The sequence below is a fragment of the Manis javanica genome, chromosome 3 (assembly GCF_040802235.1).
Source record: "Manis javanica isolate MJ-LG chromosome 3, MJ_LKY, whole genome shotgun sequence".
Lineage (NCBI taxonomy): Eukaryota > Metazoa > Chordata > Mammalia > Pholidota > Manidae > Manis > Manis javanica.
Genome location: NC_133158.1, coordinates 64,945,266 through 64,959,678, shown reverse-complemented (window position 1 = coordinate 64,959,678; position 14,413 = coordinate 64,945,266). Strand labels below are relative to the sequence as shown.

General features: G+C 39.1%; 1 protein-coding gene across 7 annotated transcripts in view; it reads right to left on the bottom strand.

Annotated features, from left to right (window-relative positions):
* LSAMP (limbic system associated membrane protein) overlaps window positions 1–14,413 on the bottom strand; it is an 813,202-nt gene that overhangs the window by 21,307 nt on the left and 777,482 nt on the right. For 4 of the 7 annotated variants that reach the window (XM_037013125.2, XM_037013122.2, XM_037013123.2 and 1 more), the window contains one exon: window positions 9,534–9,569. The exons of the other annotated variants lie outside the window; for them this stretch is intronic. In XM_037013125.2, the coding sequence (XP_036869020.1) occupies window positions 9,534–9,569 (36 nt within the window). The remainder of the gene's footprint in view (window positions 1–9,533; window positions 9,570–14,413) is intronic. 7 annotated transcript variants of the gene reach the window in all.

Below are 14,413 nucleotides of genomic sequence, written 5' to 3'. Positions count from 1 at the left end.
TTATGTCTAGAATGTGCCATTGCACCTGTGGGTACAGTCCCGGCCCTCTGCCCTTGCTAGAATTAAAGATGGCTCATCTCACTTAATAAACAAGTCCCTCCCAGTCTCAGTTCTACTTAGTTGTTGGTGCAAAGCAGATTATATTTTCCACATTTAAAAATATACATTTAGTGTGCCTTCACTTATCTGACTTGCTAAAAAGGATTCAAACATAGGTTTGGGTAGGTCTCCAGAGATTTTCATCCTTTCAAGTTTTCATCCTGTTTCCCAGCCTTAAATTGTAAATCATACATTCATTTTAGAATACATTTTAGATTTAAATCCTTGAATCCCTTAGAATGAAGAGTGCTGTTAACCCTTGTAATGCATCTTTTCATTTTGTTTGTTTCAAAATAAAAAACACTCAAATACCATGAAACAAGGTAACTGGCCTGTGGAATTTGAATGCAGAGATAACAAGTGAATTTGTGAGATTTCCTGAAGTTTGAAGGCTCTTGGAAATAAGATAAGGGATTAAAATAAGGCGCTATGCCCTGAGTTACTCTTGGAGCTATGTCTATGGCACTAATCTGCAGACCTTGGTAAAGGCAGTTCGACTCTGGACCCTTCCCAAGTTACCTGATGCCTCAGGGTTTTATGTGTAACTCCTTCTGTGTCCCTGACTCCAGAATCTGGAGCAGCTTCTGGGAAAAACTGATGGACCTTTACAATCTGACCATTCCTACAACGAAAATAAAAACCTACCAGGAAGCCACCTTGTGAGAGGCTGTAAGTTTTCTCTAGATGTTCTGTCAGTCATTAGGTTCTCAGTACCCCCAGGAAACACATCCTGCATAATGCAACCTACCATCCAGTAGACAGCATCAGTACACATCTGTACAACTAAGCCAACAGGTGCTCTTTCTTGTCCTAAAAGTACAACAGAGGTGGAAATGCTGATCTCATCTAACTCACTGGCATATTACCATGCTTTCCTTCTTTAAAAAGGCCAGATGAAAATAAGGAGAAGCAAGAAACTATTAGCACAAAAATTGTTTTTTTTCCAGATTAAAAAAATTAATTAGACTTAATATTATTCAACTCTCTCTGGATTCTAGATCTTTGTATGTACTGGAATGTTCTGCTCCTCTCTCTGTTCTCTCTTTTCTGCCTTTTTAAGATCACTCTCACATAGAAGCCTTCTCTGACCAGCCCAGGGTAAGCCCTGCTCTGTGTCCCTCAAATACTACACAGATATCCTAAACTTAGCAAAGTTTCTTGTGATTGCTTAATTTATCATCTACTTACCGCTCCATCTGGTCTTTAAGCTCAGCACATAGAAAGTACTAGGATAGTATATTTCTGGGTGAATGAATGGTATAATCAAAATATTGTGCATTGTTGAATAAACTTAACTTGGGTCAAAAACTGCATGGCACCTCTCATTGAGAATGAAGGCTCTTCCTTGAGTTCCTAATGGTTAGAGATACTAAGGTAAAGATGGCGGCTCTGAAAGAAACACTACAAGGCAAAAGCAAGTGGAGAGTACATCTACATGTGCATGGGGCGTGCCGCTTAGGACTCTGAACAGGAGGATTGACTCCCTAAGTGAAGACCAGCCTCCAGTGAGTGAGATGGTCCAGTCCTTCTCAGCTCCAGGCAGCTTTCAGAGATGAACTTACCTGAGTCCTGGGACTCCAGGGAGGAAAACAGAACAAATCTCCCGAGTTACTCTCTAACTTGCGATTCAACAAAGGTAAGTGCAAGCCAATGCTCGGTTTCTTCTTCATTTTTATTTTTTAAGTTACTTCTGGTCTCTAAACATCCTCTGCTTCCAAGGCATACTAAATCCACGCTTATAATAGAGAAAGCATCTTAGAATGGCCAAGCAGCTTTCCAACAAAGCACATGGCTGGGCATGCTTTGTGCCACATAGGCTAAAGAGGGTGGGATGGTACACAGAAGGGACACAAGCCAAGGCATGCTTATTTCCTACTGCTTTAAAAAAACAAAACAAAAGCAAACCACAAGATACTACTGTTGCTCCAAACAACATCCTCTCATGTGGTTAAAAAAGTCTTACAGGAACTGCAAGGTTTGAAAGTTGAGCAGTTAAATCAGAATCTTTGTTGTGAATAAGGAGCAGGTAAAGTAGAGTGGACTAAATAGCAATGATTTATAGTAAAGATACTCTGTTAGTGGTAATGCCTAGGTGTTAAACATACGTACATGTTTCAGAGATGTGGGAAGGTTTTCTTTTACCGTCAGCACAGTGAGAAGCAAACCAGGGTAGTAAACCATGGCGGTGCTCGGCTCCCAGGGGTCCAATTAGGAAGCATGATAAATGACTTGTAAGTCTCTCCCCTGACAGATTTGTGGTGGATATATGCTGACAATTCTCAGTGGAGTCCGAGTGAGTGGTCTGCCAACTCCCATCATACATCTGGGTACATGAGAACACCTTAAATTGGAATTCCAAACTCTTTATGTCATGCTGTGTTCTTACTTGGCAGGTGTGTTTCTTCACAGTGGTAGACAAGCTGAGATGGAAGGTGGGACCACTTAAGCTGATTTCTTTCCCCCTGATGGAAGTGCTTGTTTAATTTAATACCTACAAATGACTTGTGATGATGAAAGACCATTGTGTGGACAGAGTGACTGTACAAGGGAAGCTGTTGCTAAGGTTAATTTGTATCTTGCCTCTTCAGAAGTAGATGTTTCCACCAGATAGACGGGATAATGGTTTTGCAGTGCTTGCACGGCTGGTAACCCATGTTTAGAAGTTAATGCTAATACTATCAAAACCTTTCCTTTTTTTGAAGGATGTCAAAGAGAAAGTATAAATGTGATGCACAGTGAATAGGATGGGAAATGTAGAGAAAAAGAAAATCAGGACATAGAGAGGGCAGGAATAAGAATTTCAAGGGGAAAAAAGAGACAAGGGCAAACTAAAATTCGAGTTTATACTTGTGGGGGGCTATAATACAACATTTGTCAGGGGCTGAGATGGTATTGATGATTGAATTCTTGGAAGAATATGCATTCTTTCTTTCTTTGTGACTCTAAGTGGTGCCATTTCCTTTAAGGACTCTTGCTCTATACAGTGTCTCTGAACCTTTGTGAAGCTCCCAAACAAAGGCTCTCCTTTCTGGCTATCCCAGCTGTGTTCCTAACAGTGAATTGCTGCCCTCCTGCTAAATGGCACACTGACACCAACATCCAGGCAAGTTCTGCAGGGGCACACTCTAAAGACTAGAGGGGCCAGTAGCAGCCTTTTCTGTCCATCTGAGATCCTGGCCTTCTTACCCTTTGGGGCAGCATGCCAACATATTCTGCTGCCAATCTCATTAAGCTCATCTTAAGCAGCTTTACTCCTTTTAATTAAAAAGACAAGACTGTCAATTACTTAAACTTAATTCCCAAATGTAATTGTTACTTTGAAAGAACTTTTTTTTCTCCATAAAGCTCATAGAAGAGAAATATTTCCATCAAATTAAAATTTAGTGAGAGCTTGGGTTTTCAAAAAAATATTCATCTTAAAATCCCTGCTGACTCTAGAAATCTAAATAGCACAGCAAGGCAGAGGTGCAGGGAGATCACCAGGAAAGGCTGACTGGTACAGGCAAGAAAAATAGGAAAAGGCATTAGAAAAGAGTCCTAGTATCAAAAATTCTTCTACTTTAATGACTCTATAGCATCTTCTATGCTGATAGGCAGTGACTGCAATGGGGTGGAGGGGGAACTTGGTAATAATATGGGTGAATGTTGAAACCACAATGTTGTTTATGTGAAACCTTCATAAGATTGCATATCCATGATGCCTTAATTAAAAAAAAATTCTCCTATTTTGAAATTGATGCTGCAGGATTTTTAGTCATTTAACTTGAAGCTAAGTGTAAATTTTGAGAGAGGGAACACCTCCAAGCTACTGAATTAAAGAGAACAATGCTAGTAATTATTCATGATTAATAGAGGTGTGCATGTAAACCTCCAAGCTGCTGTTGGACATTTAAATAATAGTGTGAATACATTTTATATTTATTATTGTTAGCACGTTTTAATAGGGAGAGAACAAAAACTGTTTAGGAAATGGAGTGGCGAGAAGAGTAAGACACAGGAATGGATTCAATGAAGAGATGTGCCTACTCAGTTGGGTCTAAATCACTGGGTTGGGCCCCTTGTTGCAGGAGGCTCGAAATCAATGGGTTGGCAGGTGAAGTATTGATTCTGTGAAGTACTGGCAACACTATCTCACTTGGGTCCTGAACCATTCAAGAAAATCAGGAGGAAGTCAAACTGTTATTCCTAGTGAAGGAATCAGGGGTTGATTATCAGGTATTCATGTCAACTCTTATCTTCATGTATATTATTCAGGGTTCATAGTTTTGCTATATATTTGTGTTGACATGGCTGCCTAAGTTCTTTCAGTAAAAACAAGGCCCTTGTTCCTGCCAGCTACTGGGGAAAGGAGAGATGTATTTAGAAACTTAGATACATATCTAATGAACATGAAACTTTCCTAGGACATGCTTTACACCTTTGAACAGAGAAAAGGGCAGGTTCTTTAGACTGAGGGCTTTGGATTAGGCCAACCAGAGCTAATGTGCATGATGTGAGTCCACTGTAAGTGTGTGAGTTTATGCATTTGGGCCACAGACTAGCAAACTGTGGCTTGCAGCTCTTCTTAAGTGTAATATTTGATGTTGGTGTAAACTAGCGAAAAATCTTTTTTATCTGGTCTTGGGATACTTCCAAATTGAAACCTGTCAGCAGTGTGGGTATTTCAGAGGTCACTAGAACCCATAGTACATCAAGCTATAACGAAGCTACACTGAACTTACATCTAGCTGATATCCAGGTAAGAGGATGCCAATACATGTTTAGATATCAGTGTTTTAAAAAGTATAAGACATATGTATATCTGAATATGATTGTTTCAAGTTTAATATGCTTTCTTTCTAGGAATTTGAAGCTTTCTTTTATATATTACTTAAAAAGCCACTTTGAGCTTGTAGGCGTGAAAAACATAATTTCTTTCCCATTTCACAGTTGGAAAAACTGAATTAAAGAGAACAATGCTAGTAATTATTCATGATTAATAGAGGTGTGCATGTAAATCAGTCTGAATAAGTGTGTGAAATTAGATGTGCTGATGCCAGAGAGTGCTGCTCATGTTTTTTAAAGATGAGTGCTTTCATATAAATCTATGTGAGTTGAGCATACATTTCTGTGTCTTGAGCACATTTGGAAATGGACTTTGTAAATCTGCATAGATATTAAGGTAACTAAGTATTATGTATTATAAGTATTATAATGCATAAAATATATTAGATGAGTGTTCAAAATTCAGTAGATACATATCTAATGAACATGAATGCATACATGTTATTTATAATGTACTGTATATATGTATATATATATACATATATATATGAGATTATGTATTATATATATGCCTGGTGCAGTGAGAGGTCATTGAAATTTGGGTGTATGTGATGATTATTAAAAAGTGTGGGAGAAGGTGTGTGTTAGTTTCTTTGATTGTGGGGGTTGAGTTAATACATGGAAAAGCCCTTGCAACTCTGTTGGTACATGGGAAGCCCACTGTCTGTGGTAGTCATTGTTGTTGTTATTACCACTGTTGTTAGACAAAGTGAAACTGCTATTGTAATGAAGAGTTGAAAAGAGACATTTTCTCATTGATACCTGGGAGATTATCCTACAAACAATGAATGAAGCTATAGGGATTGTCCAGTCATCTTCACATCATGGGATTTTTTTTTAGGATGTTACTTAATAGTTTTCCTTCCATCCCAGTGGAGTCTAATTTTAAGAACCCATTTCTGGGAGTGCCATGTGAAGGAGGGTATATTTCCTCCTGCTCGTAATAGGAGCAGGTAGGTAGGATCTGGCTGTTCTGATGTCAGGTCTGCCCATAACAACACCAGTCTCCCTTTGGGAGGAAGCATGCCAGGTGGACTTGAGATTTCTGGAAGCCTGGTTTGTTTGTGGGTTGGATTTTAATTTTTTTAAACTTTAATTTTGGAGGGGTGGAGGTATTTTGTTTTCTGAGAAAGATTTAGACAGCTGTATTAATCATGCAGACCAAGCCATGTGCAATGTGTTTTAGCAATGGAAAAACAGGAACTGAATGGCAAGCAGCTGTGAACAAACCCAGTGCAATGCTTGAACCTGGAAGATAATCTCAGCATTTCCCAAACCCACTTGCCGCACAGGGTTAGTGAATGGAAAGGCTGTTCACTCAGGATGAATAATCAGATGGAGGCAGACAAGTAAGACACAATCTAGGGTTATTAATTTTTTTCATAAAGATGTAGTGATCGGGGAAGGACGGGCAGACTGCCCACAGTGCCTCAAGATCAAGGGGTTCGTCACCTGAGGGTGATAAAGACAAAACAAGGGTGGCACGTCCTTGCCCTTTTCCCTTCTTCCACGTCACTTTAACTGTCTGAGACTGGCTTTGTCATCTCATTTGGAACCTGCTGTCCTTCTAAATGTGAGAGCATCTCTAGGTACACTTTCCTCATGAAGAGCTATGCGCAAGGATTCTTGTGAGGAGAAGAGCTAGGTTACCGTTCCCTAGTAATCAGAGGCCTCCGGAAATGATGTGCGCCTAACAAAGTGAGGGAAGTTCCCTCAGACATTTAGAGCGAACTCTTGCCTCATTTTATAATTCAGTGAATTTTCTCACAGCGATACAGTCAGGGGTAGTTATGCAAATATATGTAATTCAGGACTCACTTCAGAATAAATAAACCTAAATTAAAATTAATGGGAAAAACACCTATCAGAAACAGATCAAGGATGGAACACTATTTATTTCACTTATTTATATATTTCTTTTAAAAATTAAGGGGCAGGGAAGAAGCATCCTGATTTTTTTTTTTTTTTGGAAGAATAGGAAAGGACGATTGAAAATTTCTGATTGGCCACAGACAATACACATGATCCTCTGGTATAATTCCAGTATTATTAGTATCACTGCAGAAAATCAAGCAATATGATGAAGGAAACCCAAGAGAAATACATTTGATTTATTGAGCCTTGTTTTTGGTTAATCACAGCTTGAAGGGGTTTAGGACTGCCTTCCTGCTGCGAGCCTGCTGCTTATCCCCAGTCAGCCTGATGAGCCGTGCAGAGTGGGGGGGAGGAGGGGAGACCCTCCAATGAGAGATATTAACAGACAAGCCGCTGATATGAAACATGTATTTCTGTTCTTGGAAAGTAGGAGGGAAAGTTCTCTTTTTTTATGATAGGAGGACAGAAAAAGACCTTTGGGACTCACTCCTACCTTCAAAATACCTTAAGGAAATTAATTGGTTCAAAATCCTTCAGGCCATGTGTCAAGCAACTGCTTATAGACATCTTAACACTCTAAGGCTGAAATGTACGATTCTACATAGCTGATGACAATATACAGTGCTTAATTAAATGAAGGGTGTTTTGTGCTATAGTTGCGACCACAGCAAAGCAGGCATGTTTTTCATAGATATTGCGGTACTTACGGAGCACCATAAAAAAGAGTTAAAGATGCTATATGTTTTATTTTTTCCCCCAGCAGAAACTGCATTTCCCATGGGTTGCCATCTTGTTTTGAATGAAGAGGAGAAAAGGGATTTGATTTTTACAAAGTTAAAGTCCTTGTAAGGAGCTGGGAACTTAAGAGAGCACCCTCCTTGTATAGCAACCTCTCACACCAGCTATCCCAAATCTCCATGAACAGCTTTTCAGTTTCTATCAGCAGAAGCCCAAAGTATTAGTAGTAAGATAAATTACATTCTCTAAAACTATTGGATCTAAGGAAGCTATCTACAGTCTATCTACAATGTCAAATCAAACTAGGGTCATTCTCCAATCAACAATTCAGTTTGTGGGAAATATCAAGATCAACAAAATCCCACATGCTCCATCCCTGCTCCAGACTGTTTTTCAGTGTCCAGCAGCTGTGCTTTGTGGACAGTGTCTGGCTGCATTTTGTTCAGTTACATATGTCATAACCCATGATCAGATAAAATATTTCAGCTGGTGATTGCAGAACTGCTCTCACAAAGGATATCTGGAGACATAGTGACACTGTACAGAGCTCATCCTGGAAGGAGTGTGACCTCTTTGAAAACAATACCTACTGGGACAAATGTGTATGTGTGCGTTTGTCCTATCAAGATACTTGCAAGATGGCAACATGATAAAATGGTGTCAATCTCTAAACGAGCACAGGAAGATGAATATCTTAGAATAATTGTAGCATGTCAGAAATTCAAAATGGGATATTTTCTGTGAACACTATTTTTCATGTCGAGTCTAAAAAATAGGCACATTTTAAGTCATTTTTAGTGGCTGGGATAAGAAACAGATTTCATTAATGTTTTAAGGAAGGATTTTATTCAACAGAGTTCTTCTAAACATCATTTGGACTGTACTTAAAATTTAAGAATAACTCTTTTATTAAGCTGTCTAGTTAATCCTTGAAACCTTGCAATCCTCATTGCAAATTAATTAAAATGAGTTTGCATTTATGTGAATACATACATATGCAAAACATTGCATTATTGACACACTGAATCTCTGCACCCAATTCTGGCCTAATTTTTAGTTTGGACAAATGTTAATGAAACATGATCCATCTTTAAGCTTTCTACCTTTAATTCACAGCACATTTTCTTTATAGTGTCTGTAATAATCTTGTTTAATTGGATTTATTTTTTCCACACTAGGCCCCGCATGGCCTATTTTCCATTTCTTCTCGGGTCTTTGAGTGTTATTTGCAAATCAGTTTTCTGGAATTTAATTTCAATGGTAGGTTGGTTTCATTTCAGATTTTTTTTTGTATTGTTTTAATTTTATTTGCCAATTTGCCTTTAGATAGCCTTAAGCTAGAAGGCTGGAACTGCAACTTGCATCTAAATGTGGTGTTGGAGGCAAAATTTAATTCAAGTATGTGGAAAGTTTTATGAAAAGGAATACAGAATGACTAACTTGTTTTTTCATTTGGGTTTTCTAAAACAGTTATATTTAAAGGAAAAGCCCCCAAACTGACCAAGATTTTGAGAAAAAGTAATGTCCAGGTAACCTGGTGGAGTTCAACCTTCGGCAGTAGATAAATTCATTTAACAAGTAGTACCAATGGCTTCAGATTCAGACTGTATAAGCCTCCCATGGTGAGGGTGGTCAGTTAGAGGATTCTTTATTCAGTATTTTTATGGGCTACAGAATTTAACTTGTGTGTTCCAAATATGTGAGTTCAAAGTCACCTGTAACACATACTAATTGAAGAAAAACATTGCTTTCTGGGTTTAGCTTCGCCTCCCCAATGACTGATCAATTTGAAGTTAAGTTGGGTGACAGATGTGTTATATTCCTAACAATTGATTGGGAGGCAATCAATTGACTTTGTTTTGAAGGTTTAAGGGAAAAAAATGATTTCTCTTGTATGTAAATTTTGTTAATGTGTTTCCTCCTTTGTGGGTTTTGCACATGATAGGTGATGGAGAATGACCCAGCAACAGAACTATAGTGATAAAAATCATACTGACCTTGAATGGGGTGGGGGATTGTGGGTAAAACACGCTCTAAAGGGGAAAAAATAGTAAGCATCATGGAGAATTATAAATATACATTTTTAATCTTTCTCATGTTTAGCTACTCAATTATGAAACCAATGAATGTCTATGCCTATAGGATTCTATCTTCTGCATAGCATTTGTTTGTTCTCCTGTCAAGACTAAAGTATCAGAGAGCTATTAGTAAAATCCAAAGCCTTTTAAAATATTAAGCTAGAGTAGGGGACAACATCTTACTGTGGTAACTCTACAAACAGGATTCTACTCTCTGCTGGAAAAATCCTCTACCAAAATTACAGGTTTTTTTGAGGCTTGGGGGATTGAGATGCTTAAATCAGTAGGATCACATTTAGGTCATGCCATCTAGGTCCAGGTCCTTGTCTCTTTAACTCACAACATCTGGACTATGGTAGCTAAGGACTCCAAACTCTCCCTAAGCCCTCCTGAGGCTGGGAAAGGACATGGGACAAACATCATGATTAACTTTTCCTGCCTATGGTAAGAAATGCCAAGATATAAACAGTATAGTAGGAACAGGAGAAACCCCTTCTTAAGGCTAAGACTCCATTTTAAAAACTAGGGAGTCAGGAAGTAAGATTCCTAACATATTCCTGGTAATCAGACAAAAACCCACCCTATCTTAAGGCAGGGTAAGAAATCCTAACTGATATATTCCCAGTGCTTGAAGGAAACCACTATTTTGAAGAGGAACTGGATTAATAAATTCCTTGTATTAAGTTTATCTTACAGAAATATCTGGAGGATGGACTGTGGATACTGTCTTTCACCAGAGAGAGACATCATAAGACCACAAGTCAAGCCTACGCCCAACAACCCCCACCCCTGCCCTTTGCACCATTCCTGAAAGCCTCAGGACAGAATCCTAAACTTAGGTGAGCCTCCTCTCTGAGGTTGTCTGCACTCCCTTTTCTTCAAGTGTGTACTTTTTAAATAAAGCCTTCTCACTTCTCAACTTACCGTGTTTTGTCTTTGTGTTCTGCCAGTGGTGTCTTTGTCACTTTGCTATTTTATTCTATTTTCCAGACTTAAGCACAAGTCTTCACTCTGTCTCTGTTCTACTCCACATAAGTAGCAAGGGGCTATAAGAGCTCTGATTTGGGCTTGCAAGTTCCCATCACCTGGGTGATCCAGGCAGGATTGTAGCTGCACCATCATGCTGTTCAGTAGCCTGCCTGAAAATTTCCTTTTTTTGCCTTTGGGAAGTTCTCAGAACATAAGAGCCCTTTGGGGTGGTAAGGGCTTAGTCCCAATGCCATACAGATCCAAGCAGGCACTGGATGCCAGGTGACCTTGGCTTTAGGAGTTGGCAGCAGATCTGCACTATGCCAAGTAGGAGTTCTATGAACTTCCCTTTCCTTCATCTGCTCTTCCTTGCTCTCTGCTGCCTGCAAGGCAGCTGCCATTTCCTGCTAGTCTCACTTTAATGAATTCATTCCTTACCTACACTCTTCTGACCTGCTCCAGAATTCTTTCTCATTCAGAGTCAAGAACCTTCCCCCGTCCAGGCTGAGGTTTCTCCTAGTGCTGCACCTAGTGCACAGGGAGAGCCCTCCCCAGACACAGCTGCCAGGCAACAACACTATAGTTCATATCAGCTTTAGCCAAGTATCTGGAAAATTTGTTTTGGGAAATACTAATCCAACTTTTCCCTCAGGTTTTTACTTCCATTTACTTCCTCAGATATCAGTGCAAGAGTAATGCCAAGGTAGTAAGTTTTTTGGCATGATATTATTTTATTTTTAGTCTTTTCCTTAATACTACCCTTGTGATGATACAATCTCACCTGAAATTTGATCAACCCATCACATTTGCATGATGACACACTCTGTGGAGTACTAAGAGGTACTTTTCTGTTGAACATTTGGGTTTTAGCTATGTGCCCCTTACATTCCCATCCCCCAGTTACTGACCATAAATTAAACATGCTGACAGAGTTCAGGCTTTAAGGTATCCTCTATTTATCTCATCAAAACCCCAGGTATCATTCTAAATCCTCCTCTGTGTCTCTTTCAGGAAGGCCAAATGGTGCTTAGAGGTAGGTGCATTACTTGCTATCCCAAACTCTACAGTGTAATGTGATTAGCAGGGTTTCCTACATTCCTTCTAGCAGCTTGGTTAGATAAAGGCCAATGATAAATGCAAATCAATAAAAATCCATATCATAAAGAGAAAACATATGTTCATCTTCAGATTTGATCTGCCTGCCATCTTGTACTATCAGCTTAGAAAGAGTAGATTTGCCTGGAATTTGGGCATTCCATAATGTGGATACCAAGAAAACCCAGTCTCCTCGCAGAAGGAGCTTTTCTCTAACTTAGTTCAAAGTTATAGCTTAAATGCCAAAGTTTCCTAAGCGCATTAAGTAGGAACAGGTCCATCATAGTACAATGAACAATTGTCATAGTTATAGCAGTGTCAAGTAGAAAAATGGTTTGAACTGCCACTAGTTATTTGGAATTAAGTTTCCAGCTTTGAAAATAAATAGCTAAATCACTTTCAGCATTTATGTAGCAGTTGGAGACAACTGTCCCATATTATACTCTATGTACTGTATTTTATTTTTATTATTACTATTATTATTCAGACTGTTTAAGTGATTCAGCTTAATATTTTCTCATCACACTGTTCACAGCTGGGTAAATGCACTCTGCCCTCATTTTCACAGGACCATTTGTATTACTAAAGCATCTCACCCAGCTTCCTTTCATTGCCTTTTCAACTGTTTTCCAGCTTATCATCATCTTTAGCTCTATTCTGCTCATTAGTTATGCTCATTTTCTTATTCCATTCTACTGATTTATTACTCCTTAGATGCTGCCCCATCCCAGCTTTTTATCCTTATTCTTCCACCACCGTTCTGCTGTATTTAATAGTTCAGGCCTGAGTTTGTGAGCTCCTGTAAGAGTGTAAAGTAAATACCACTTAAAATGAAAAATACTCAACTATTGATATGCAAAAGTAGGGAGGGCAGAACCTTGGTGCTCTGTGCTTTGTCTTCTGGCTGCAAATACTGAAGAGGCCAATGTAGCTTAGCAACTGAATGGGAGGTTTTAGGAATGGAACTCTACGGTTGAACCAGTACTTCAGCTGTGGTTCACAGGAAGTCCCCTACCTCTGAGCTTCAGTTTCTGACCTGCTAAATGAGGGGAAGGGGTTGTTACCGGCTAATTCTGCTGAGACTATAGGAGACTCAGTAAACTGGATGTGACCACTTCACAAGAAAACCCTCTGAATTAAAAGCACCTAAATGACAAAAGCTGGAGTTGAGGATAGAGTGCATACATGGAGATAATTTATTAAGTCAGATATGTTTTCCTTTTATTTTTCCAATGGGGATTGCAGATGCTCTGTGTCATTCTGGAAGTCAGCATATTCAATGCCTATTCTTCAAAATAAATGAGTCCCAGTGCCCATCTATTTCTTATTGTATCTACAGAGATCCCCTTATGAGAACTTGGTAGTCAGTCTTTCAAACGACATGTGGGTAGTATTCAAATTACTGTTCAAACTGTTTTATTATGTGACACCCAGAAGTAGCTGGTTAAGAGGCTTTGCCAAGTTTTAACTAGCATCATTAAACACTGGGCCCCTAAGATAATAATTTAAAGTGTTTTCTAAAGAAGTGGGAGAGGCCCTTATTTTAAGGGTTCTCTCCAGTGCTGGGTTGCTTAGGTAGTACTTGAAATTTAATCAAGTTTTACATTGATTGTAGGTTTACAAGTTAATGATCTTTCAAAACTGAAAAGAAAATTTAAAAACCTCCTACACACTGATGTGTGAAGCCATGTACATTTCTTTGTGTTTTTATCCTTTTGTACTTGTTGATCTTAAAACACCTTACCAATCCACCCATTTCTCTAAAGTAGAAGGTGCTTGATTAGTAGGACATGTGTGAATGCTCCCTCCTAGGGCCAAAACACTGACCACTAGGCTGGAATATGAAGTTCTCAATCTCAGTGTACCAAATGAGACAGGGACCGTGGGTGTAGTGAGAGTAGGGTGAGGGCCTCCAGAGAAAAAGCAGAACAAGATAATTACAGTCAGAACAATGTAACAATATGTAAAGAAGTCCCTATCAAAACTCTGTGTTATACATTATGCAAAGTCAGAGTCACACTAATTCTCTAGGGTAAAGATTCGTATATATAACTAGGAATATAGACATTCTTCAGTGAAATTGCTTAAAGCTTAAAAGGCCAGGAGCAACATGGCCTGGAATGTTTGAGTGTTCTGCAGATAAAGAAAAGTATCTCAGCATAAACCATCACTTTACTGTATCAATTACATCATGAAAATGTAAAATTTACCTTATCCTGCTAAAAGGCCCAGTTTATTTTAATTGTAACTATGTGCTATTTTCCCTTCTTTAATCATAATCAAGTAATCTGCAACCCAGGCAAAAGACTACTTTGTTAAGCAATCTCAACTATAAACAACCCAAGCAAACAGACAACAACCCAGCCCACCTTGGGGGCAGGGCAGTCAGTCTTACAAGTCTACACCCCTAACCCTTTACCCTTATTCCTGAAAATCCTCAACCGTGCATAAAACCCCTAGACAATGAATGAGTCAACCATGGGCTCTCCTGTCCCCTCCTCTATTCTCTCACTTTATCTCTAAATAAAAGCCTGTACCTTGCTCTCCTACCCTGAGTGTTTGTGAGGCTCATTCTTCAGCTTCGTGAACAAGAACCCCGGCATCACAAAGATAAGCCAAGGGTCTAACTAATCCAGGGGACCCAGGCTGGTGGGGGTTAATGGAAATGGATGTGGGAGGTGGTAGAGGCAGTGCTCCTGGATGGGAAGAATTATGACAATATTTAGTCAGTGGAA